General features: G+C 56.6%; 2 protein-coding genes across 3 annotated transcripts in view; one reads left to right on the forward strand and one right to left on the reverse strand.

Moving 5' to 3' along the window:
- The window catches only part of ENPEP (glutamyl aminopeptidase), a 63882-nt gene extending 61588 nt beyond the window's left edge, over positions 1–2294 (forward strand). Inside the window, exons 22-25 of the mRNA XM_054295423.1 lie at positions 373–596; positions 885–1005; positions 1091–1720; positions 2190–2294. Coding sequence (XP_054151398.1) covers positions 373–596; positions 885–1005; positions 1091–1720; positions 2190–2294 — 1080 coding nt within the window. The remainder of the gene's footprint in view (positions 1–372; positions 597–884; positions 1006–1090; positions 1721–2189) is intronic.
- A 3836-nt stretch (positions 2295–6130) lies between these two features.
- PITX2 (paired like homeodomain 2) lies at positions 6131–17218 on the reverse strand. 2 transcript variants are annotated; one of them, XM_054295644.1, is made up of 4 exons: positions 17173–17218; positions 9395–9658; positions 8487–8692; positions 6131–6694 (listed from the first exon to the last, which is right to left on the reverse strand). In XM_054295644.1, the coding sequence occupies exons 1-4, from the start codon at positions 17216–17218 to the stop codon at positions 6131–6133; spliced, it is 1080 nt and encodes a 359-aa protein (XP_054151619.1). The 2 variants fall into 2 exon arrangements, with proteins under 2 accessions (XP_054151619.1, XP_054151620.1); XM_054295645.1 differs by lacking the exon at positions 9395–9658.
- Between the last annotated feature and the right edge of the window lie 4473 nt (positions 17219–21691).

Raw genomic sequence — 21691 nt, forward strand, 5'->3', positions numbered from 1 at the left:
GATGGGGGCTCCTGCCGCCCTGGAGGGTTGGGGGCCGGGCCTGTCCAGCTTCTGTTTCTCCTCGCTGTAGTTTGGAGGGAGAGAGGCGGCCCCAGCGCCCCGACAGTGGCGACCCTCCGTGGTTCCCTGTGGGGCTTCACTCTCCTCACGGGGAGGTGACACTGCGTCCAGGGCATGCGGACCCAGAGTTAGGACCGCAGCCAGCCAGCGGGATTTAGGGGGAGAGAAAAGGGGGGAGAGGAGGGAATGGCAAATACTGGGTAGCAACGGTAAGACGTGAAGCCGAGAGCACTAAGTGCATACCAGGATTTATAGGTGGACTTTACAGGACGTTTTACTACAACCTGGGAGATGATTCATTTTTATACATAGCCTGTTGCACTGCGGGGCCGCTCCAGCCGGTTAATGTTCAACGCGGGCCGGGCTGAGCGCAAGCCCGCGGCCGAGGAAGGGGCTGCGGCCATCGGTCTCACCACGGCCCCTCAGCCCCTGGATTTGCGGGGGAAAACCTCAACAAAAGGTCAAACAGCAGGAGAGACTGAAAGGCGATCACGCCCCGCCATTCCGATCAGGCGTGGGTTTCACCGGCGGGATCTGTGCGTGGCCAGTCCCTGCCAAAGCCTCTGGAGCATCCCTCTCATTTGCGGCCCGCACAGCGCTCTGTGTGTGTGTGCGCACATGTGTCTGTGTGTCGGTGTGTAAAATACCCACGTGTGCGCAATAGGTACGCCTGTGTGTGTTACATGTGTATGTGTGCGTGTGTGCGCGGGAGTGAACCTGAGACGCTTCCCCGCTGCATCCCGGCTTGGTGGGGAGCCGCGCTGGGCCGGGGCCGGGTCTCTCACACACACTCGCACACTCTTTGCACACTTGCGCACACACAGGGTCACGCACAGGGCTCACACGGCTCCTTCCTCAGCGCCGTGCCGGGCAGGCGGCTGCCTCCAAAGGGTGCTCAGCTCTTCGTCACTGCCGGAGCGAGGCACTCGCGGCCTTCTGCTCCGGGTGGGCTACGGGGCAGTTTGTGGCTTTTTTTTTTTTTCTCAATACCTTTTTTTCTTTTTTCTCCTGGTATTGGGTTGTCCATCAGCCGCGTCCATACCCCGCTCCCGATGGGAGCCCAGCCCCGCGAGTTGCGCCTCTCGCCCCGAACTCCCAGGGATTCACCACTGTGGAGTCGCGGCCGCGCAGGGCCTGCCGAGCCGCGCCCTCCCCGCGTGGGTCTGGCCCCGGCTCTCGCCGAAGCGGTGCCGCGGGACCTGTCCCCACCTGGGTGACGCTGCCTCCCTCCCGTGGGGCTGCCGACCCTGAGGCCCCGCTCGCTCGCTGCCACCGCCGGAGCTGCCGGGCACGGGCTGGTGGCGACCCTGCGAGGTGGCGGGGCCGGGGTCGGGCCGGTGGCCCCCGCGCCGTCACAGCCCGCCCCACGAGAGGGCAGGCTGGGCTCGGGTCCCTCCGGGGCTGCGGCAGCGTTTGCCCTGCCCCGCCTGGCTCCGCGGCGGGGGGAGCGACCCCCGCTGTCCCCTGCGCTTCAGGGCGGGCCGGGGTGGTCACAGCCGCAAGGGAGAAAGCGACCAAAGAAGCCACCGCCATCCCCGAAATCGCGGATCCACCAGAGGGACGTTCGTCGAGCGCGGCCAGAGAGCTGGCTCCCTGCGCAGGGGCGCGGAGCGCCGGCTCCGTTCTGCCCGCTCCCGTCCCGCGGCTCTGCCTGGCACAAGTGGGGCCGAAGTCTCGAAAAGCGGCTTCAAATGCCTTTCTTTTTTTCATTAAAAACCCCCAACAAAACAAAACAAACGCACGAAAAACAACAACAACACCCCAAACAAAAAAAATATTCCCTTACAGCTTAAAATTTGCACGTTAGAGTTTATTTTATTTCTCCTCTCTTCCTCTCTTAGAAGTAGTTGCAGGAGGCCGGAGAAATTAATTCCAAAATGGGTTTGCATTTAAAAAACTTCAGATTTAGCAATCAATTAGTCCGGCATTGTATGGAGCTCTGAAGGTGTAAATCCTTCCAAGTTTCTGGATTATTGACTGTTCCGCTCTATCGGATGCCTAATATCCAGACCTACACATGTAATACGCGTACCAAAGCAGACATTTAGCAAGGTAAATTATACGTCCCGAAGAAGCGTGTTAGCGCCAGTGCCGTGAGCCGGTCCCCTGTCCTCCCTCCTTGTCTTAAGCCGCCATGTGAGACCCCCCCCGCAGCCCCGTCCGCGGCGGCGGGGGAAGGCGGGCTGAAAACCTGCAAATACCGTCGCCTCCGCTCCAAAACCGAGCATTATTGAAATAAAAAAAAAAAAAAAAATGCCCCCGAAACGCGGCTTTATTGAAGAAAAAACCCCCCAAACAACAAACTCTTCCCCGGGCTCAGATGTCAGCTATTTTTCAAAGGAAGTTGTTTCCCTCCAAAAATGCTAATGAATGTCTAAGAGGAAAAAAAAAATTCTTTTATTTTATAGGTACAGTTGTTTCAACTGTACAGGTATGTAAAGATCGGTATCTCGCTGGTTTGGGAAAGTACACGCGGATGAGCGCGCACGTACGAAAAACAAAGCAAGGAGAGGAGAAGGGGAAGCACAGACAATACCCAAAAGGAGATACATCCATATCTGCGCGTCATTTTGACCTTTGCGGGGCGAGGCACTCCCCTGTGACGGCCGGGGACTCGGGCACGCCGCCGGGGTTCAAAGTGCGGGAGACACCGTCCGAAAACAAAAGAACGGAGCCGGGCTGGGCCGCGGCCCCGGGGCGCCGGCGGGGAGAGGGAGCCGAGAAGCCCCGGTCCCGGCTAAAGGGGCGCGCTCCGGCTCCGCGGCCGCAGCTCCGCTCGGGGGCTGTGGGGGCTGCGGGGGCCAGCGGGACTGTGGATTGGGATGTGGATTGCGATGTGGATTGGGAGGCAGACGGCGCTGCCCGCTCGCACGCCCGGCGCGGGGGGTGCGCAGCAGGCGGCCTGAATCGGCCTTTCCGAGGGGCGAGGGGGCTGCGAGGGGGCGTGAACCCCTCGTCTAACCACTCTCCCCCCCGCCTCTGCAAATAGGTATTTCGCAAATTCCCCATTTCGTTGTGGCTTTTTCTCCCCCTCTTGGCGGCCTCCATTGTTCCAGGTTCACGCTGCCACCGCCGATAAGGAGAAGGAAAGCCCCCGGAAAAAAAAAATAAAAGAAAAGAAACCCCACCACGACCCAAGATTTTGATTTACGACCTAATCAAAACATTATATCTTTGGTCAAGTGGCGCAGAAAAATGATGACCCTCAAGGCTTCAGCTAGGGGGAGAAAGAAATTCAGACTACTCTCGGAGTGATTTATGTCCTCTCTGAGCGGTCACGTTGATTTTTCATCGTTTGAGCCATTACACAGTAGAGCGAAAAACTCTGATCCAATTTTTTTTTTTTTTGGTCCGAAATCGGTATATATTATTCTTCTAAATGTGCATGTGTATACTATGTGCTATATATCTAATATTTCTCCACGCACACACAGATTCTACACATGTATATACCGATATTTTATAGATACATATGTTTATGTTTATATTTATAAAAGAGGACTATAAATAACCAAAGCCACCGAGAAGAAACGAGAGCCGAAAAAAGCGTGTAAAATACCGTGCCGATACCCGCAGCGATCCGCTCGCTGGTTTCCAAGCCTGTCCCGCCGGGAGGCTTTGGGCAGAAGAGCTCTCTCGTTTCTCCGGCTCCCCCGATCCCCGAGGGGGCTCCCGGGCTGCCAGCCCTGCGCCGCCGGCACCCTCGGACCTTTCTCCCGCAGCCCGGTGAGGAAGAGGAAGAGAAGGAGGAGGACGGGGACATTTTTGGCAGCCCCTGGCACTCACCCGGGTGAGGTGTTGACACGGTGCGGAAAAACCGAGGGGAGCGGCGCTGGGTCGGGGAGGCGGCGAGGCCGGGCAGGCAGGGGGGGCCTCCCGCCTCCCCCCCGTCCCGAGCACCGAGGTTCTTTCTCTCCACCGACCCCCTGGCAAGAGCACACAGAGGAAAAGAAAATAGAAAGTCGCGTAAAATATTAAAATAATTTTAAAGCCCCCAACCTTACAACAAAATAAGACAGAGAAGAAAGAATCTAATAAAAAATGTGACGAGGAAGAAAAAAAGGCGGTAAAGAAAATAAAATTAAGGGGTGTTAAAAGAAAATATAAAAATGATGGGGAAAAAAGTGGAGGCTGGGGTTTGCCCACGCTGCAAACAGACCCACGGGACGATACCCTGATTTCGTGTGGGGAAAGCATTTTCCTCGTGGGAAAGCGCAGGGCGCTGACCTCTCCCCTCTCCCTCTGTTCTCCTTCCCGTCCAGGCGCTGGGGGAAGGAGCCCTCGGCCGTGCCCGCCCGTCCCCGGGCTGCCTCGGCCGCTCCTCCCGACCTCACAAAGGCGCGCAGCGAGCGCGCAAAGGCCGCTCCAGGATCACGCTCGCTCTCACCGCGTAGTTTCCTCCCTGCCGTCCCCTGCGCCCCTCGCCAGTTTACGCGCCTGCGGAATTTCTTCGCGTCTCGATATTCCCTCCGGATCCTGCGGCTGCCCACCCTCTCGGCAGCCCCTCCTCGCCCGCCCGGGGTGTGAGCCGATGGGAGGGCCGAGCAGCAATTCATCTTGATTTGTTTCAATTGTCTGGCGATGGCAAAGTTATAATCCTGTATAATTTCACGAACAAGCAGGTTGAGAATGAATGGGTCAATATTATTTAAAACAAAACACACGAGAGCACGACCTTTCCCTTCAACGACGTGTTGCAGCACGAAGTCGCAGGAAACTCGGGCTAACCTCTCACCCCCCGCGCTCCACGGGGTTGCGGTTATTTGGGCTGCTCTTTGTTTCTCTTCATGTCTGAAAGGGGGATTTGGAAATAGAAATGTAATATTACATGAAGGATCTGCCCGCTGAAGGGAGAGAAGGTGAGCGCAGGGGGCGGCAAAGGGGACAGATTATTTTGAACGGGAGCAGTTTGTTTGCAAGCTGGCTTTTAAAATGTTTTTCTCCCCCACTCCCTTTTCTTTAATGTAATAAAAGCTTCTTTCACAGCAGGACAAATTTAGGCTCGAGATACAGCGGCTTTGTGGCAGGTAATTCTCGAGTCCAGCGATGTCAAATAATGCATTTTCTCGGGGCTGTGCGGGGAAATGAAAGGACCCAAGGGGTACACGTCCCATGTTTCTCTAGTATGCAACGTTAGAGCGAGATTTTTTTTTTTTAACGCGGGAAAAAAAAAAAAAGCGCCAGCATTTATTTGCATTGTAAAAGTACTACCCCGCGTTGCCAGAGAACGAGATCCAGTGTCAGCTATCAGTCAATCATTGCAGACTGGTTGCTACTGCGCAGCTTGGCTCAGTAAATAAAAAAATCCAGACAGAACTGTATGCTGTATATTTTACTCCCATGAAATAAAACACATTTTTTTCATGTTTGCTGAAAAGTAAAACAATAATATTGTACGAAATGTTATACACAGGGCATGTTTTACATTGCAATATCAGAAACATCATTGCATCCACCAGAGGTACTATTCTAAAACTGATATTCACACAATTTTTTTTAATAATTATATGTTAGAAACATACAGTGTCGCATTTAGTATATACATTCCCTTGCTCGCAAGCGAAAGAATCCTAATCGCTTCTGTGTAACATGCTTTATTTTAAAGCCTAACCTTTTAAAAACACTGTTGTGATATTACTAACAACTGCTTTTATAAAATTAATTTGACATTTCGATATATATACATCCTTTCAGTCATTTTTATGTTAACAATGCTAAACTTAAAAAATAACAAGCTTATAGTAACATTAAAATGTCATATCATATCCAGTCAAACATTTGTCCATATATATATATATATATATATGTCCTTGTAACTGTTGAAATACTCTTAGTGAAAGAAAGATCTCCGAATCTGTAGGAGGTCCTTTGAAAACAAAGGAACTATCTTATTTCAGTGGTTTCCTCTTTTTTTTTTCCTCCTCTCTCTCTCTCTTTCTCTCTCTCTTCCTCTCTGCCTCTGATTTTTCCTCCTTTCTCTTTCTCTCTAGTGCCCATTACTTTCTCGTGAAATTCTCAGTCTCTGCGGGAAATGGGGAGGGATTCCCAGGCAGTTTCCTACTTGGATGTTTCACACGGGTCTGTCCACCGCGTACTGGCAGGCGCTCAGGTTGGAAGCGGGGTTCTGCACACTGGCATAGCCAAAACTGGAGTGCTGCTTGGCTTTAAGTCTCAGACTCGCCAAGCTCGAGTTACATGTGTCCCTATAAACATACGGAGGTGTTGGAGGAGCATAAGGACAGGCTGGCGTTGGCACTGCAGAATTCAGGGAGGGATTGCTCAAGTTGTTCAAGTTATTCAGGCTGTTGAGGCTGGAGCCGGGCACCCCGGTGACTGCAGAAGGTACCATGCTTGAAGACATACTCATGGAGGATATGGAGTTTGGAGGGGAGAACATGCTCTGAGAAGACAGAGGGTTGACATTCATGGAGTTGAAAAAAGGAAAGCTTTTGGTGGAGAGGGAAGCGGAGGTGAGGCCCTTGGCTGCCCAGTTGTTGTACGAGTAGCCGGGGTACATGTCATCGTAGGGCTGCATGAGGCCATTAAACTGCGGGCCGAAGCCGTTTTTGCAAAGCTCGGCTTGCTGGTTCCTTTCTCTCTTTCTCCATTTGGCTCTGCGGTTCTTGAACCAAACCTTTGGGAACGGGGGGAGAGGGAGGGAGGGAGATGCGAGTTAGTCAGGAGCCACCACCACTGCAGCCCTTTGCAGGTTCTCGGGGGCAACAGCCGAGCCTGTCCGTATAGTTTTTATATATAAAATTTGTACGAATATATATGTATAGGTTCATCTCCTCCTCTGTGGAGCCCTGCTCTGGGCCAGGGTGCGCTGCCGGGACAGCCGAGCATCCTCGGGGCCGCTTGGCTTTAGCAAGGCAGATTCGTGGCCGCACAATTCCACCCTCACCACGGCCCCCCCACTACCCCCCCCGCAGCCCTCCACATAATTTGTGATGCTCTAATTTGCTCCACAGAGGCCAACGCTTCCTTCTTATTCTCTCCCTTTTCTCCTGCCCCCACCCCTTCATTTCTCTTTTGGGTTTTTTTTCCCCCTTCCCTTCTCTCTTGGCTTTTTCTGTACTGAAGCCACCCAGGAAAAATACAAAAGTGGAAAAGTGGGAGTAAAACGCCTGGAAACCCGCGGAATATTTAAGGCAATGGTACGAGAAAGCAGGGGGAAGCCAGCAACTAATAAATCCTGGCTTCAGTTTGTTAAAACTACAAGTTCCTCTAGCGTGAAAGCTTCCAGAACCGAAAACCACTTTCTAAACAAACACGTTTCATTGCTCTTTGGAAAAAGAAAAAAAGGGAAAAAGAAAAAAAGGGAAAAAGAAGAGGGGGGGGGGGGGGGGGGAAAATCACCATTTAACAAAGTGCTAAATGAGATCTAAGGGACCCTCCCCGCGCAGACAATGGGAAAAGCGTGCCCTTTCCCAATCCACATCTGGGTGTCTGACCCGCCGGGCAGCCGCCAGCAGCCGCCTTACCGTGTGTATTGAACCCACCCGGGGGTGTTTGTGGTAACCCCCACCCCGGTGGAGCTGGGCGCGGCCGCCCGGGTGCTCCGCGGGGACGGGCCCGTCTGGAGGCCCCGCGCGGACCGACACAAAAACCTCCGCGGCAGCCGCACCGCGAGCGGCGGCGCTCCGTGCTCCGGGACACACCGGGCTCGGCCGGGCCCCGCTCCCGCCGCGGGGCTGCCCCGGCGCCAGCACCGCCGGCCCGGGGCTGAGAGCCGGCCCCGCTCGCTGCCGCCCCCGGCTCTCACCGTTTCGCTTTCCTCAAGCCACCTCGGGGAGAGGATTTGTGTGGGATTCCCGAAAATCTGAAGGTTCGCCCGTTTATGGGCTTCTTTTTGTGCGTGTGTGTGTTGGGGTTTGTCGTTTTTCATTTTCCCCCCCAGCGCGGTGTTTGCAGGCGAGCAGGATCCGGCCGCGGTATCTCTGCAGCGCCGCGATGGTCCCATAAATCTCAGAGGGGGGTAGAGGGTGGAGAGAGACGCTCGTCGAATTGTGAAACCCAAAGAAATAGAAAATGCAAGGAAGGGCACGTTGGGAGTGCCTCGGAGTGAAGCAAAAGCTCTTGTGTATTTTACATCTTTTTCTTATTAGAGACAGCGCAGGTTGCAGCCTGTTCCAAGTTGCTTTCTTGACTAATGTTTTTATTAGCGTTTCGATCAAAAGGAGAGGGACGCATTGCACGGTGAGGGCGAAACGTGCAGCAAACCATATTTCAGACACACAGAGAGAGATCCCAATCTGTCTCACTTTGACAGAAATGTCCTGCTCTGCCCTGCTTTTGTGCAAAGGCTCTGGAGTTTACATACAAGCCGAAATCGAAAGCAGCTGCAAATATTTCAGCCCTCCTTCCCATTCCCAGCCCACCCTGACCCGCGCTGCTCCGAGCCGGGGTGCCGTGTCAGGACTTACCCTAACCCTGGCCTCGGTGAGGTTGGTCCAGACGGCGATCTCCTCCCGGGTGGACATGTCCGGGTAGCGATTCCGCTGGAAGGTGGCCTCCAGCTCCTGCAACTGCTGGCTGGTGAAGTGAGTCCGCTGCCGCCGCTGCCTCTTCTTCTTGGAGGGGTCCTCGGGCCCCGCATCCTCATTCTTGCTCTGTTGGCTCTTATCCTTTTCTGTAAGTGGGGGAAACAAAAAAAAACAAGGCGGAAAACGAGGGCGCCTCAGCCTCCTCAGCCTCCTCTCCAGCGGCTGGGGAGAAGCGTGTCCCCAGCGCTGCTGGAGCCCGCAGACTGCCCCGAACGCCGCTCGCTGCTGTAATGATTAACCCGCGCCGGCCTCCCGCCGCTGCGGCTCCTCCGCGTCCCGGGCACCCACGGGCGGCTCCTCCCGGTGGAGCGGCCACCGCCGGGCAGCGGCACGGAGCCGCCTCTCCGTACGCAAGCTTTCTGCCTATGCGCATCCGTGTTATTCTCCCGTCTGCATACACGTAATTCGTTTTATTAGCTTACCTACACTGGTGTTACTCGCCCGCCTGTAACAATATTCTTTGTCCGTATATACCCCTATTTGTCCGTCTGCATCGGGATTACTCGCCCATGAAATCCCACGTTATTCGCCGATCTGTATCCATGTAATTCGCCTATCAGTACACATACTACTCGCCTATCCTCACACATGTCATTATCCTCCTCTACGCCGTCACACAGACACCGCACGCGAAAAATCACGAAACGCATCTCGGCTCGGGTGCGGGGCGCTCCCGGGCGGAGGGGCGGCGGCGCATCGCAGTCCGCGGGGCTGCCAGCCGGGCCGGAGCAGGACAGGGCTGCGGGGCGCCCGTCGGGCCGGGGTCCCTGCCTCTCACCCCCTCTTACCTGCGGCCTCGGGGCTGGAGGTGTCGGAGATGGTGTGCACCTCCAGCCGGTGCTTGGCGGACTCCAGGGAGGAACGCGCCTGCCCCGGCGCCAGCGCCGTCGCCATGGCCAGCGCGGGCTGGTGGTGATGGCAGGATGATGAAGAGGAGGAGGAGGAGGAAGGTGAGGAGGAGCACAGCTTATTCCCGGCTCCCAGGCGCTCCAGGCTTAACGGGTCCTTCATGCAGTTCATCGGCAAAAGGACGCCAAAGTCTACGTGCGCGCCTGGGGGGTCGATAGGAGAAGGTGTGCGTGTGTCTGTAGGTGTCGGTACGTGTAGGAGGGTCCGCGCAGCGCCCCCTCCGCGGGCGCGGAGCAGCCCCGCGGCTCCGGGGGTCAGGGCTGCCGGCCGGGGAACCGCTCCGGGGCGAGCGACGTTCGACTAGAGCCCGGGAGGCACGGCGAGCCTCGAAGCCCCCGCCGCCCGGGGGGGCGAGGCGGCGGCGACAGGAGAGCGGGCGAGTCCGGTCCTGTAAGCGCCGTCACGGCGACACGGCAGCTCCCCGGCCGGCGGCCCCCGGCCCGCCGCGGGGCTCCGCGGGGCGGGGGCGGCGAGGCGCGGCGGCGCTCCGCGGGGCGCTCCTCTCCGCTGCCCGCGCATGGACCCGCGCCGCGGCCGGCCCCGCACCGCATCAGCTCAGCCGCTTCCCTCTTGGCCTGACATCTTAAACCGGCGGCGGCCTTCCCCGCGCCGCACGTCACCCGCCACGCCCCGCCACGCCCCCGCCCCGCCCCTTCGCCGCCCGCCCCGCCCCGCCCGCGCCCCGCCCTGCGCGCCCCGCGCCGCCCCCCGCGCTCTCCCGGGGACGGGCGCACCCGGGCCCCCAGCAAACCCGCAAACCCCCGCCCGGTGTGCCCCGCCGGGCCGCCCGCGCCCCCAGAGCCCGCCCGCCGCCGCCGGCCCGCGGGGCACCCCGCCCGAGCGGCTCCGAGCGCGTCCGCTCCGCGCCTCGCCGCGCTGCCGGAGCTGCGGGGCTGGGAGCGGGGAGCTCGGCACTGCCAGAGCCGCTGCAGGAGGGTGGGGGAAAGCCCGATTCCCTCCTCATGGAGGGGGTGGAAAATAAGCGGGACGGGGGCGCGGCCGATTAGACGGCAGACCTTGTGCCGGTAACAGCGACATTTAAACACAAACGACAACAACCTCCCCTCTGCGACACAGCTACGGAAAGCTTCACACCGCGCTCGGAGGACCCTGACCCCTTCTAGTTCCCACGCTCGCCGGCTTTCTGCCCTTCCTCTGCCCGCACTAAAGGCGGGGTACACGGGGGAAAATCCTTTCCTTGGTTCCGCCACTGCCGCCTCTTCCCTGCGACCGGGTTCCCAAAAGCGAGCCCCCAAGGAGGCTTTCTCACCCCGGTTTTACCACTTACTTGCACAGTAATCCGCGGGACCATTCCTCCCTCTCGGCGTGGACCCGGAGGGACCATCCCGCCCCCCCGGGGCGCCCGGAGCAGCCCACGAACCCGAGCCCACGCAAGCCGCTCACAGAATTTGGCCAAGCCCCACACCGGTCTGCACGCCAGCACACAAACTTCTCAAACCCCTCTCCGAGGTTTGGGGACAGGATTGGACCCCTCTCCCGGGCAGAGGCAGTAGAGGGACGGGCTACCCTGTCCCGCAGTCCCCGCTCGTGGGAGCGCTTGTGGCGCCGGGATGAGGCTGCTGTGGAGCCGTGTCTCGCAGGAAGGAGGTGCGGGGCTTTTCCACGCGTCTAAGGCGGGGACAGGTCGCCCTGCCGTGCTGGACAGGTCCTCCTGGGGCAGAGGAATCCGACCCCGAGCCCGCAGAGCCACCACTGGCCCAGCGGAGCTGTGGCCGTCTTAGGGATGGGGATTCCGAAGTAGCCCAGGAGCGGGAAACGCAGGTTTGCGTCTCTATCTTCAATTTATCTGGCTGGTATTGAAAAGCTAGCGAAAGCTTCCAGTTGATGTGGCCCTACACATCCACATCCCAGCGCCCAAACTTTTCTGTGTCCCGTGCCCATCCCGTCCGCCACACCCCACCCCCACCTCCCTCAAGGGTCTTCCTCAGTCGCTGATTCTCGTTCGAGGAACGTATCATCCGTCGCAATCTTAGTTATCGCTAAATTATACATATTACTTTCGCAGCCTGTTAGTAAAGAAGGTTAAATTAATTTACATTCTGCTCATTATCTGGTGTTTAAATGACGTGTTTTTATCCCTGAGATTTGGCAAAGAATCTCTTTCCTCAGACCCCACAGCGTTTCGATGGAGACAATGCTCTTACATTTGTAGTGGATTTTAATCTGATAAGACTCTAATTTGCTTAAGTCTTTTAAATAGGGGGTTTAAAATGATTCTAGCCGTTTTCTTATTGAATTTCCTCTAATTCCCCCAAGATCATAAAGTATATGTGTAAAGTAAATATTTCCTCCCTTTGCACCGGCAGCAGATGACCTATAACTAAGTCAATATGAATCCAGCTCCATTCTGCACAATTTGTTTACCAATCATATCCCAGTTTCTTCTTAACCTCTCGCTACCTCTGTGGTCCCGCACCTAGAACCTCCCCCCGGCCTTTCCCCGTGGCGGGGCCGTGCCGAAATCGCGGGCAGGGCGCTGCCCCAGCCCTGGCCTCTCAGCGAGGGGCACCTGGGAGGGGGCGCTGCCCCTCCGCAGCCCCACGTCGGGGTGAAAACAAGTGTGCAAAGCCCTGGGGTGGGGGAGCCAGAGGGAGAGGTGATACGGAGGTATCTCCGCCTTCCTCCCCCACTTTTTTTCTTTTTAGACGGGGCAATGCATCAATGCATCCCTGTCTTGGACGACACCCGTCACCTATTTTTTTTTTTTTGCATTAATTTATTTTCAGTCATTTTGGGGCAGTGCTGGCTTCTGCCCTTCTGCCGCCGCGACTCGAAGCGACAAGTCCCTCCCGCGTGCGGAGCGCTTGTTACGCGTTTTATGCCCCGGCAGGGCGAGCGCCGGTGCCCGCCGAGCCCGCCGGCCGCAGCCCCGCTCTCTCGGGACATTCGGCGGGGCAGGCCGCTCCCGGAGCGTTCCCCCGGAGAACGGGGAGAGGAGGAGGAGGGCCCGGCCACCGCACCGCCCTACCGCACCTTCCCCAGCTCCAGCCCCGCGTCCCACAGCCACAGGCGTGACAGATCCTGCAGCAGTCCCAGCGCCCCGAAAAGGAGCGCACAACAGTGGCCCGGGCCCCGGCAGCCCAGAGGGAGAGGCTGTCGGCATTTCCTTACGTGCCTTTGATTAAAACTCCCCCATCCCGGGCAGGAGGGGAGCTACCACACAGCATTAGTTGTCATGGTGACCATAAATCACGTAAATCCAAAAATACCCACCTATAATCTGAGATGAAGCTTTTATTTCCCAAGTGAAATAATATTTTAAAAGCTGTCAGCCAACCGAAAAACAACCTAATTGTAGTCACCCAGGTAATATATTAGCGGTAAAGGTTTCAATTAAAATGTCAAGTGTTTTAAATTTTTTTTTTTTTTTTTTTTTTTTTTTCTGGTGGAAGTTCCCATCCCCTCTCGGGTTCGGGTCCTGGCCACGCAGCCGCCCCCGCCAGCTCACTCGCGTACCGACTATGCGCGCCTTCTGTGTGCGGCTGCCATCACCAAAGAAAACCCCAAAACTATTTTAGGAACTGTTCTCTTTCCTTTTCCCCCTGAGCTATAGGGCGCATCGGGAATGCGCCCAGATGGACTGGGAGACGTCCGCCGCCTACGAAAAATGGGGAATCGGAGATGCTCCCCGCTCCACATCACCTTTTTCATTTCATGGGAGTTTTGGTGTGGTTTTTTCCCTGTTTGTTGGGTTGGTTAATCTGTTGGGGCTTTTTGTGAGTCTTTTTTTTTTTTTCTCTCTTTAATTTTAGTTTTTCCACGCTGTTTTTTGAGTTTATTTGGAATGCCCGGTGCCCGCCCCGGCGCGGCAAGCGGGAGGGCCGACGAGAGCAGGGCCGGGAGCTGAGCGGCTCTGCTGGGGATGCCGGAGGGTGGCCAGACCTACTGCGGGTATTTATTTTCCCACTTTTCCTTTATCGCCTCACGAGATCTTTGTTTCCAGGCGTAATACTCCCCTAAATGGATAAATTGGTTCTTATGTAGAGCCTCCAACTAGTCCTGTTGTCTTTTACCTTTGGCTTGTTGTCTTTCGCCTATCTCGGATTACCGGGTATTCTCCTCGATGAAGAGCCATTAATTACCCATTCAGTCAATATTAGGAAGACTACAGAGCTTTTTACATAGGATTAAGAAGACATCAGATTGTTCCGTTAGTATATTCCTACTCACGAAAAAGCTTTCGTTATACATTTAGTTTTCCCTGGAGTGAGGCTAACAACTGCTGCATATATTATTCTCAGAGGCCAACAGGGGAGGGGGAAAATTCTATAAGCGAAGCGCAATAAATAACTTCTAATTTGCGCTTGGCGGGGGGTGCGGGACGGGGCGCGCACCTTCCGAGGGGCCGCGTACCAGCGAAGGGCTTGCGCCCCGGGCAGGGAACATCCCGGCTCCACGGCTCGGGTCACAATTCCCGGGACTAATTTGGCCACGCTGTGCGGAGGGGAAGGTGCCGCTCGGCTCTGCCTGGCGGCCCAGCGGTCGCAGCGATGCTCCGGCTCCGCCTCAGCTCCCCGCCCTCGCTCCCTCCCGCGGGGGCACAGCCTGCGCGCCCACCTCGGCCCGCGGCTCAAAAAAGGCACCGGCGACCTTTGCTTTGCACGCTGCAGTGTCTTCAGCCGGTCTGAATGGAAAGCTGAATCAGCGTTAGGTTTTTAAGGTTTGTTTTTGAAAAGAATGTTCAGCTACGGAATAGTCAGACCTTTTTTTTCCTTATTATTTCCTTTTTTTTTTGTTTCCGATAGCGTTGAAACAATCAATTTGGAATGCTGAATGGTGATACGAGACGGAATGTAATTTCAACATTTTATGCTGGAAGCTGCTGTTTCAGCAATACCCAGATTATCGATTACAGGGAAGGATTCCTTAAGTAGAATTCACAGACCTAACAAATCGTATAGATTATATATATATTTTTACACGTACACACAAATACCTTAAGCATCCTTTCACCCTGCATAAAAATTACTCAAACAAACCCACCACCGACAACCGTTTACAAGTGCCGTGGGTCTGCCGAAGCATGTGCTGAAGTTTTCCTAATTTTGTGGGTCTGGTCACCTGGCAGCAATTTTCCTGTCTCTCTGAAGAAATCTGACACCCGCCGGGCTGCGTTTGACACTCTAGGCTGCAATAATATTTTCATACTTTCCCATTTTCCTTTCCTCGGCATGGCCACGGACTCGTTTCTTCTGGAAGAGCCCTCCCCCCCTGCGCCCCATTCCCCGCGGGAAGCCGGCATGCCGTGTACTTTTGGAGGGTCTCCTACTGAATTTCGTTTCCTCCTTTCGCAGAACCACCGATTTGACAAAACAGTCGCATGTTTTGCTGTTAATGCCAGTGGTTCTAGTTAGCGATCATTCTCCTCGTGGCCACCGACGGTGCCTATCTGGCGAAATTACCTCACCGCCCTCGTAATTTCCCAAGCTGAAATGTGACAGAGTGGGGTCCCCAATCACCCCTGCTTCCTTCCCCGCCCCAAGGATCAGACTTTTTGCAAACTAAATCCCAAAAGCATGACGTCCTTACGGTCAGGTAAGACAAAAATCAACGAGTACCGCGCGGGTTTAAGCAAATCAAAGCCAAGATCCCAGCAAATCCCTCCGGTATCACGAGAAAACACCCGTGATTTCTACGATTTACAGCAAGTCGCCCGAGCAGCTCAGGGCGTCTCGGGACTTGCCATTATCCGTCGCACAGAGGCAGGGACTGAGGCACCACACAGGGCTCATCCCCATATCTGCAGGAATATATTCCCATATCGGCAGGGGTATATCCGTATCCGAGGTCGTCGCGCTTCCCTTCCCCGTAAATGGGAGCGTTTTAATGGTCAGGCAACACCGCCGTTGCTTCTCGGACTCGGACGTATGTTTTAATTAATGGCATTAAAGGTGTTTAGATAGCAATTTCCCCTGCAGCCCGGCGAGTAAAAAACAGGCCGGCTGGTACGGTAACAAGGCAGGAAATTTTGCGTGTACTACAATAATCCAGGTTCATAATTGATGTTTAAGAAAATAACCATTTGTTTCTCGGCGGAGGAAGTTAAAGTTACCGTGTCAGGGAGCATATGTGGATATTACTTTTATAAATACTTAGTCGAATAAAGCTGACTTGGAAGGGCTCATAAATTTATTATATCAGAAAGGTCCCCACTTTCCCATTAGATCGTGCTAAGGGCTTTGATTAAGACCACCTGTTCATCGGGAAGAAAAGGCAGGGGAGGGTAAAAAGGCCTTTCTTATTTGCAAACCATATATAAAGCAATGTCACCCTTCCTTTCCACATTATTTAACACTTATTACTGGCCGAGGGAAAAAGTGCCAGACCCTGGTAAAGCCTATTTGTGCACAATTTAATATCATGTATGTTTCCGGGATTAAAAATTATCGGTTCGTAATACTTTGGCGTTTGGAATTACCCCGGATTTTGCTCGCTAACCTTCCTTTAGCTTAAGCGTTTCTTCTTCTAGGGGTTTTGATGTCCAGCTAGTAAATCCTGCCTAAAGTCCCCGGGGGCGGGTGGACTCGAGAAGGGGACGTGGCCTCTCCTGAAATCATTGGATGTTATTTGAGAAATAGCGAGCTGTTTGGCCAAACAGGGTTAATACAGTACTCTTACAAGGAAGTGTTTAACCACGAGACCAGGAATACGTGCATTATTAATTCACTCTAGTTTCCTGTATTATTAATTCAGGTTAATGTATTTTATTTAAACAAAATTACGTTTATCTTGGATTAAACAGTCTCTCGAAATACAGGGCGCTTGTTTTCTTCTTTGTAATATGTTTGCATTGCTGTTTTTCTTTACCACCCCTCGGGCTCGCCTGTCAGACCCCCTGAAAAGGGCAGGGGAAGAGGGACAGGAGCTCTCTCTGCTGCAGACGGAGCGCTGTGGGGGTGCCTACCTCTGGGGGCAGGAGAGGGCTGGCGGCTTGTTTACGGGCGCGGGGGTGGTGTCAAAAAATAGAAAATAAAAATAAATACGAGGGCGACGCTGCGGATGTCTAAACGGCGCGCTGACAGCGATGCTTTTTTGGGGGACACGCGCTCTGGCAGCGGGAGCCGCAGCCGCGGGGGTGCGCGCACCGCCTTTCCCCTTTCCTTTTTCCCGTTTCCCTTTCGCTTCCCCGTCCCGCGGCCGCGCACTTCCCGGCGCAGGCGGCGCCCGGCGCGCCGCGGGCGGACAGCAGAGGGCGCCCTGGCGCCGCGCAGCCGGGCCCGACCCGCCGCTGCCGCCGCCGCCCCGCAGCGCGCCCGCGGAGCGGAGAGACCGCCGCGGGTCACTGGCGCTGGGGGCGGCCGCCCGCACACCGTGCTGGCCCGGACACCGTGCTGGCCCAGACACCGTGCTGCCGGCCCGCTCCGTGCGGCCCTCCGGCCTATCTCCCCCTTTAGATGTCCGCCTTCGGAATAGAGACACTCGACGGCGGCGGGCTGCACGCCTGGGGACGGGGACGCGGCGGGGCGGCGCAGGGGAGAGGTAACTGGCTGGGCGGGTGGGTGTCAGCGCCCGACGCTGCGCAGCCCTTCGCGGAGGCGGCGCCGCTTCCCCGGGGCCGGCCCGCCTGGCTGCGCACCCGCGCAGCGCTCCGCACGGCAGCGGCGCCTCCGGGCCGGCGGGCCGCGGTGTCTCTTACCTAGCTGGACACAGGCGGAGACAAGTTTGCGGCAGTTGGACTCCATTACCCGTTATCTGCAAAAGACGAATGGTTTTAAAACAATTACTTTGGGATTGAAAAATACACGCAAAAACCCGAAGCACGGCCTCCCTGGGAGCTACGTCGCAACGACGCGGGCTGGATCGCGCACATTTCCCCAGCGATACGCGCAGTGTCCCCTCTCCTTGCCTCAGCCTCAGGTCCCACCAAAGTCACACCGCAGGACGGGCGCAAACACCCGTGGCTGCTTCCCGGCCCGTCGAACCCTCCGGCCTCCCTGCACCTCTAGTTCTTTGGGCACGCGTAGGAGAGTCCCCTAACCTCGTTGCCGAGCTCAGCCGCGGGACAGGCCGACCCCGGTGGCGGGGGTGCCGTAGGACAGCGGGTACAGCAGCCGCTCCCCCACCGCGGAGGAAGTTGCGCGGCAGCGGCCGCGCCTCCGCGCTCCCCGGCCGCCACCGCCGCCTCCCTCTATCTGAGAGGTCGGGCAGTAAAATCACAGGATTAGTGCCTGATTGAGATGTCTGTTCGTGAGATATTACAAAATTCATTATCACAGCTCTCTACTAACTCGATATGAAGTAACACAGATGGGATTTTATTAGTCCAGGCTTCAAATGTTTACTTATGATAATTTCGAGGGAAATTTGCATGTCACCATCAGTTCGGTAATCTTTCTTCTTCTTCTTCGCTTCTTTTTTAATGTCTGGACCGGGCGCATTATTAGCTGGTGCTTAGAAATCCGGCAGCCTGGAGCCGAGGCGTGTTTGGGATGAGCAGCGCCAGACACAGCGCCCACCGAGAAGGGCCCCGAGGCTCCGGCCCTTCCACCTTCCGCCGGGCAAGCAGGATAAGGCCGTGGAAAAAGGGGAGGAAAGGGGGGAAATAATAAAAAGAAAAATAAAAAAAAAAAAAAAAAGGAAAAGGGGGGAAAGGAAGCGGGAAGGTGCTATTGTTGGGATTCCTCGTGGTCGTGTCGTGAGATGGCGATTTATATTCCCAGATGAACGACGCCAGGGAGGAACTCCGCTCCCTCCAGCAACCGGGCCTAGCACACGAGCAGTGCCTAAATTAATCGGGAAGGCGATTAAGGGAACCTTAATTCTTCGCCGATGGTCCTTATTTCGGGATCGGTCTCCGTCAAGATTAGTCCTGCGTGACAAATGCCCTCCCCCGCGGCCTGCCTCTATGGCTGATTTATCTCACGAGTGGAGACACACGGCTCCCCCCACGCACACGCCCCGACACCGAGAGGAAGTTTTTTCTCTCTACTGAAATGCCGGTCTCCTCGGAGAAAAGTGCCTTTCTCGAACGGATTATTATTATTCCTTCCTCACCCGTATTGCTCCTTCCCTTTCTCCTCTCCTTATCCTCTTAATTTTCGTTGCCAGACACATCGCAGCATCGGGCCAAGTGGAGCGTTTTCCTATTGTCTCCAGCCCGGCGACACAAACGAAAGCAACTCCACTTGCTTTTCCACTTCCCTTTCTCCGAGTACTCAGATTTAAATACCTCCGCACCTCTGCGCGCCCACGGCCCCAGCAAACGCACCAGCCGTGCGACCTTGCCTTTCTCCGCGGCCGGGCCCTCTCAGCAGCAACCTGCTCGGAGCAACTGCGGGGCGCGGACAGCAAAGCGAGATTATTATTTTTTCTTTATAGGTATCTATCACTGTTCTTTCCGGGAAAAAAAAAAATAAAAATCCACAATCCCCAAAAAACTGGAGCGGCCTGGCAAGGATCTCACCGCCCGAAATGCTGCGGTCCGTGATTTTGGCGGGAGGCTTTCTGCCAGAGGCCCGCGGCCGCTGGCTCTCAAACGAAAGGGGGGTTCCGTGCGGGGCCTACCCCTCCGCGGTGCCCGGGGGCAGCCGTGCCCGCCGTTCTCTCGCTGGCGGTGCTGGCGTCAGACCCCGCGGCCGGCTAGGCAGACCCGCCCGCATCGCTCTCGGGCAGCCCGAGCCCGCGCCGCCGCCGCCGCTGCCGCCCCCCGCCCGGCTCCGCGTCCCCGCGCCAGGAAGGCGCTGCCTGCGCGGCCGCTTCCTGGGCGCCCGCCCCGCCGGGGAAGAGGGACCGGCACGGCGGGCAAACGGCGCGGGGGCAGCGCCGCTTCCCTCGCCCACAGCGCTGCGGGACGGGCCGCGGCCGCCCGGGAGGACATCAGCCACCCGAGCCTGCAGGACCCTGCCCGGGCCGGCCCGCCGTCCCGCTGCTCGTTCCGGGGTGCGCAGAGCCCGGACCCGCCGGGTTCGCAGCCCAGCGCCCGTTCCGCCGGTACCCCCCGAGCCTCCCGCACTCACCGGGGCCGGTTGCGCTGCCCGCCCCGCTCTCTCGCTGCTGTTGCCTGTGGCTGACGGGGGCGGCGGGGCCGCGCCGGGCTCCTGCGCTGGCTGCGGGGCCGCGGAGCCGCCGCTGGCTCCCTCCTCCCCGGCCCTCCCGCGCCCCCGCCCCGCCCCGCCCGCCTCCCCGGGCCCTGACGTCACGCCGGCTCCGCCGAGCGCTCCCCGCCGCCGCGGGGCCGGGCCGGGCCGGGCCGGGCCGGGGCGGGCGGCTCCGCGGCTCTCCGCGGGCACGGGCGCAGCGGCGGCGGTGCAGCCCCCGTCCGCGGAGGGGGCAGGGGGCAGGAGGAAGGACAAAAGTCGGCGGAGGCGGCGCGGCGGCGGGCTAGGTAGCCAGAGGAAAACCGAGGTGAGCGAGGACGGCCGTGGCCTCTCCGCGCCCGCGCAGGGCGCGCCCTGCTCCGCCCGGCTGGGGAGGGGGGCACAAGTAACTGTGGCCGAAGTTTCCCGGGCCGGGCCGGTGGCTGTCCTTGCACCAGGTGTGAAGAGGGATCGGCAACCTCTTGGGAGAGGTCTCGGTTTCCTGTGTTAACTCACTTTTTTCATTTTTTCCCAATTTTTTCTTACTTCTTACATATATATATATGTATATATATATTTGTATTTTTTTTTTTTAATGCGGGGTGTTCTTGTTCGTGCCTGTATCGGTAGCGCGGTGCCGGGATAGCCGAAATGCTGCCGCTCCTCTCTGTTACTCGCCCTGCATCATTTACGCGCGATAGCGAGAAAACGCTACTTTCTCTCCCTTTTCCCCAAAGGACACCGAGCTGCCTCCAGCGGGAAATTTATTTTCGATTTTGCGGCGTTTTACGTGTTTAAGAAAATATCGAAGCTGGATTTCTCTATTCAGATCAAACTAAAGCGATCTCTTTTTCTCACAGCATTTCCGCGGCTTTGTTTATAGAGGAATCACGAGAAAATAAAATAGGCGCTTTACTAACTCGGAGGCTACACCTGATCTCTTTGTGGCTATTTAAAAATTATTTCAGCCTGGAGTGAATTTTAGTTATTTATAGCCGTGGGCAGGGGGCTAGGCAGTTATTGCTGGAGGGGAAAGCGAGCCCTTGGAAGAGGCCAAGTTTTCCGCGGGTCGTTCAGTCAGCCCAGCCGCAGCCGGCAGCACCGCGCTCCACGGTGTGCTCAGAACAGCTTTCATTGCGACGCCGCAGCGGTGGCCGCGCCAAGCGGAGGGGGTGACTTTCTCTCGCAAGAAGAGAAATCCTGTGCGAAAATCTAGGGAGAAATAAAATAGTTTACTGCGTCCTTGGCTACCTGCGTTTCTATCCCTGGGAGCGCTCTGCCAGGTGAAATCCAGTTTCTCCGCGCCTCCGAAGAAAGAGCGGGAGTGAGAGGGACTCCCAGCTCCCGCCTCTCGCTTTTGTTTATCCGGGAGAAGTAAAGTGCTTGCGCCGGTGCGCATCTTCCCCACACGCCCAGCCCCGTTGTGTGTCGGGCAGGGAAGGCTGGGACTGCCGCCTTGGCAGCGCGGCCGCGGAGCGGGACCGCCCGCCCTTCATCGACCGCCTCCGCGCCGGGCAGCAGCAGTCCCCGTCCGCCCCGGAGAGGCTAAAGTGAGCAGCTGGTGGGAAATGCAAATGGCTTCTGGAGAAACATAAGATACTGGATGATTTTCATTCCCTCCTCGAGTGTGTGGAAGGAGCTGGACATACGTTTCACGCTCCTAATCCTTCTTTTACATTTTTAGTCATACTCCTATTAAACAACTAATTAATGCCTAGAATCACCAGGGAATACATTAGACATGCTGCCGTGGAAGAGGGGGTTCCAGGGTGTCTGGAAACTATGGAGCCGACTTAATACGAGGATTTCATTTTTTTTTTTTTCCCTTCTGTCAAAGCAATAAATGTAATAATAGATTTCAGGGCGAGCAAAGGGCGCGACGGCTGTATTTATAGCCTATCTCCTCCCTTTCGCCAGCGCAGTGACAACAGCTTTAAAACCCCCGAGGAGGCTCCGGAGCCGTTCCTCGGCGGGTGAGGCGGCGGTGGCGGGGGCTTGCAGCTGCCCCGGCCCGGCTGGGACGCGAAGAGCCGCGCAGAGAGCCCTCCGTGCCGGCCCCCGCTTGGGGGGAAGCCGAACCGCTTGGGGAGAAGGTCGGAGTTACTTATCGCCCCACCAGACGGGAAAGTTGTTTTTTTA

The sequence above is a fragment of the Melozone crissalis genome, unplaced genomic scaffold (genome assembly GCF_028551555.1).
Source record: "Melozone crissalis strain CALT ecotype California unplaced genomic scaffold, PUWL_Pcris_2 ptg000006l_1, whole genome shotgun sequence".
Classification (NCBI taxonomy): Eukaryota; Metazoa; Chordata; class Aves; order Passeriformes; family Passerellidae; genus Melozone; species Melozone crissalis.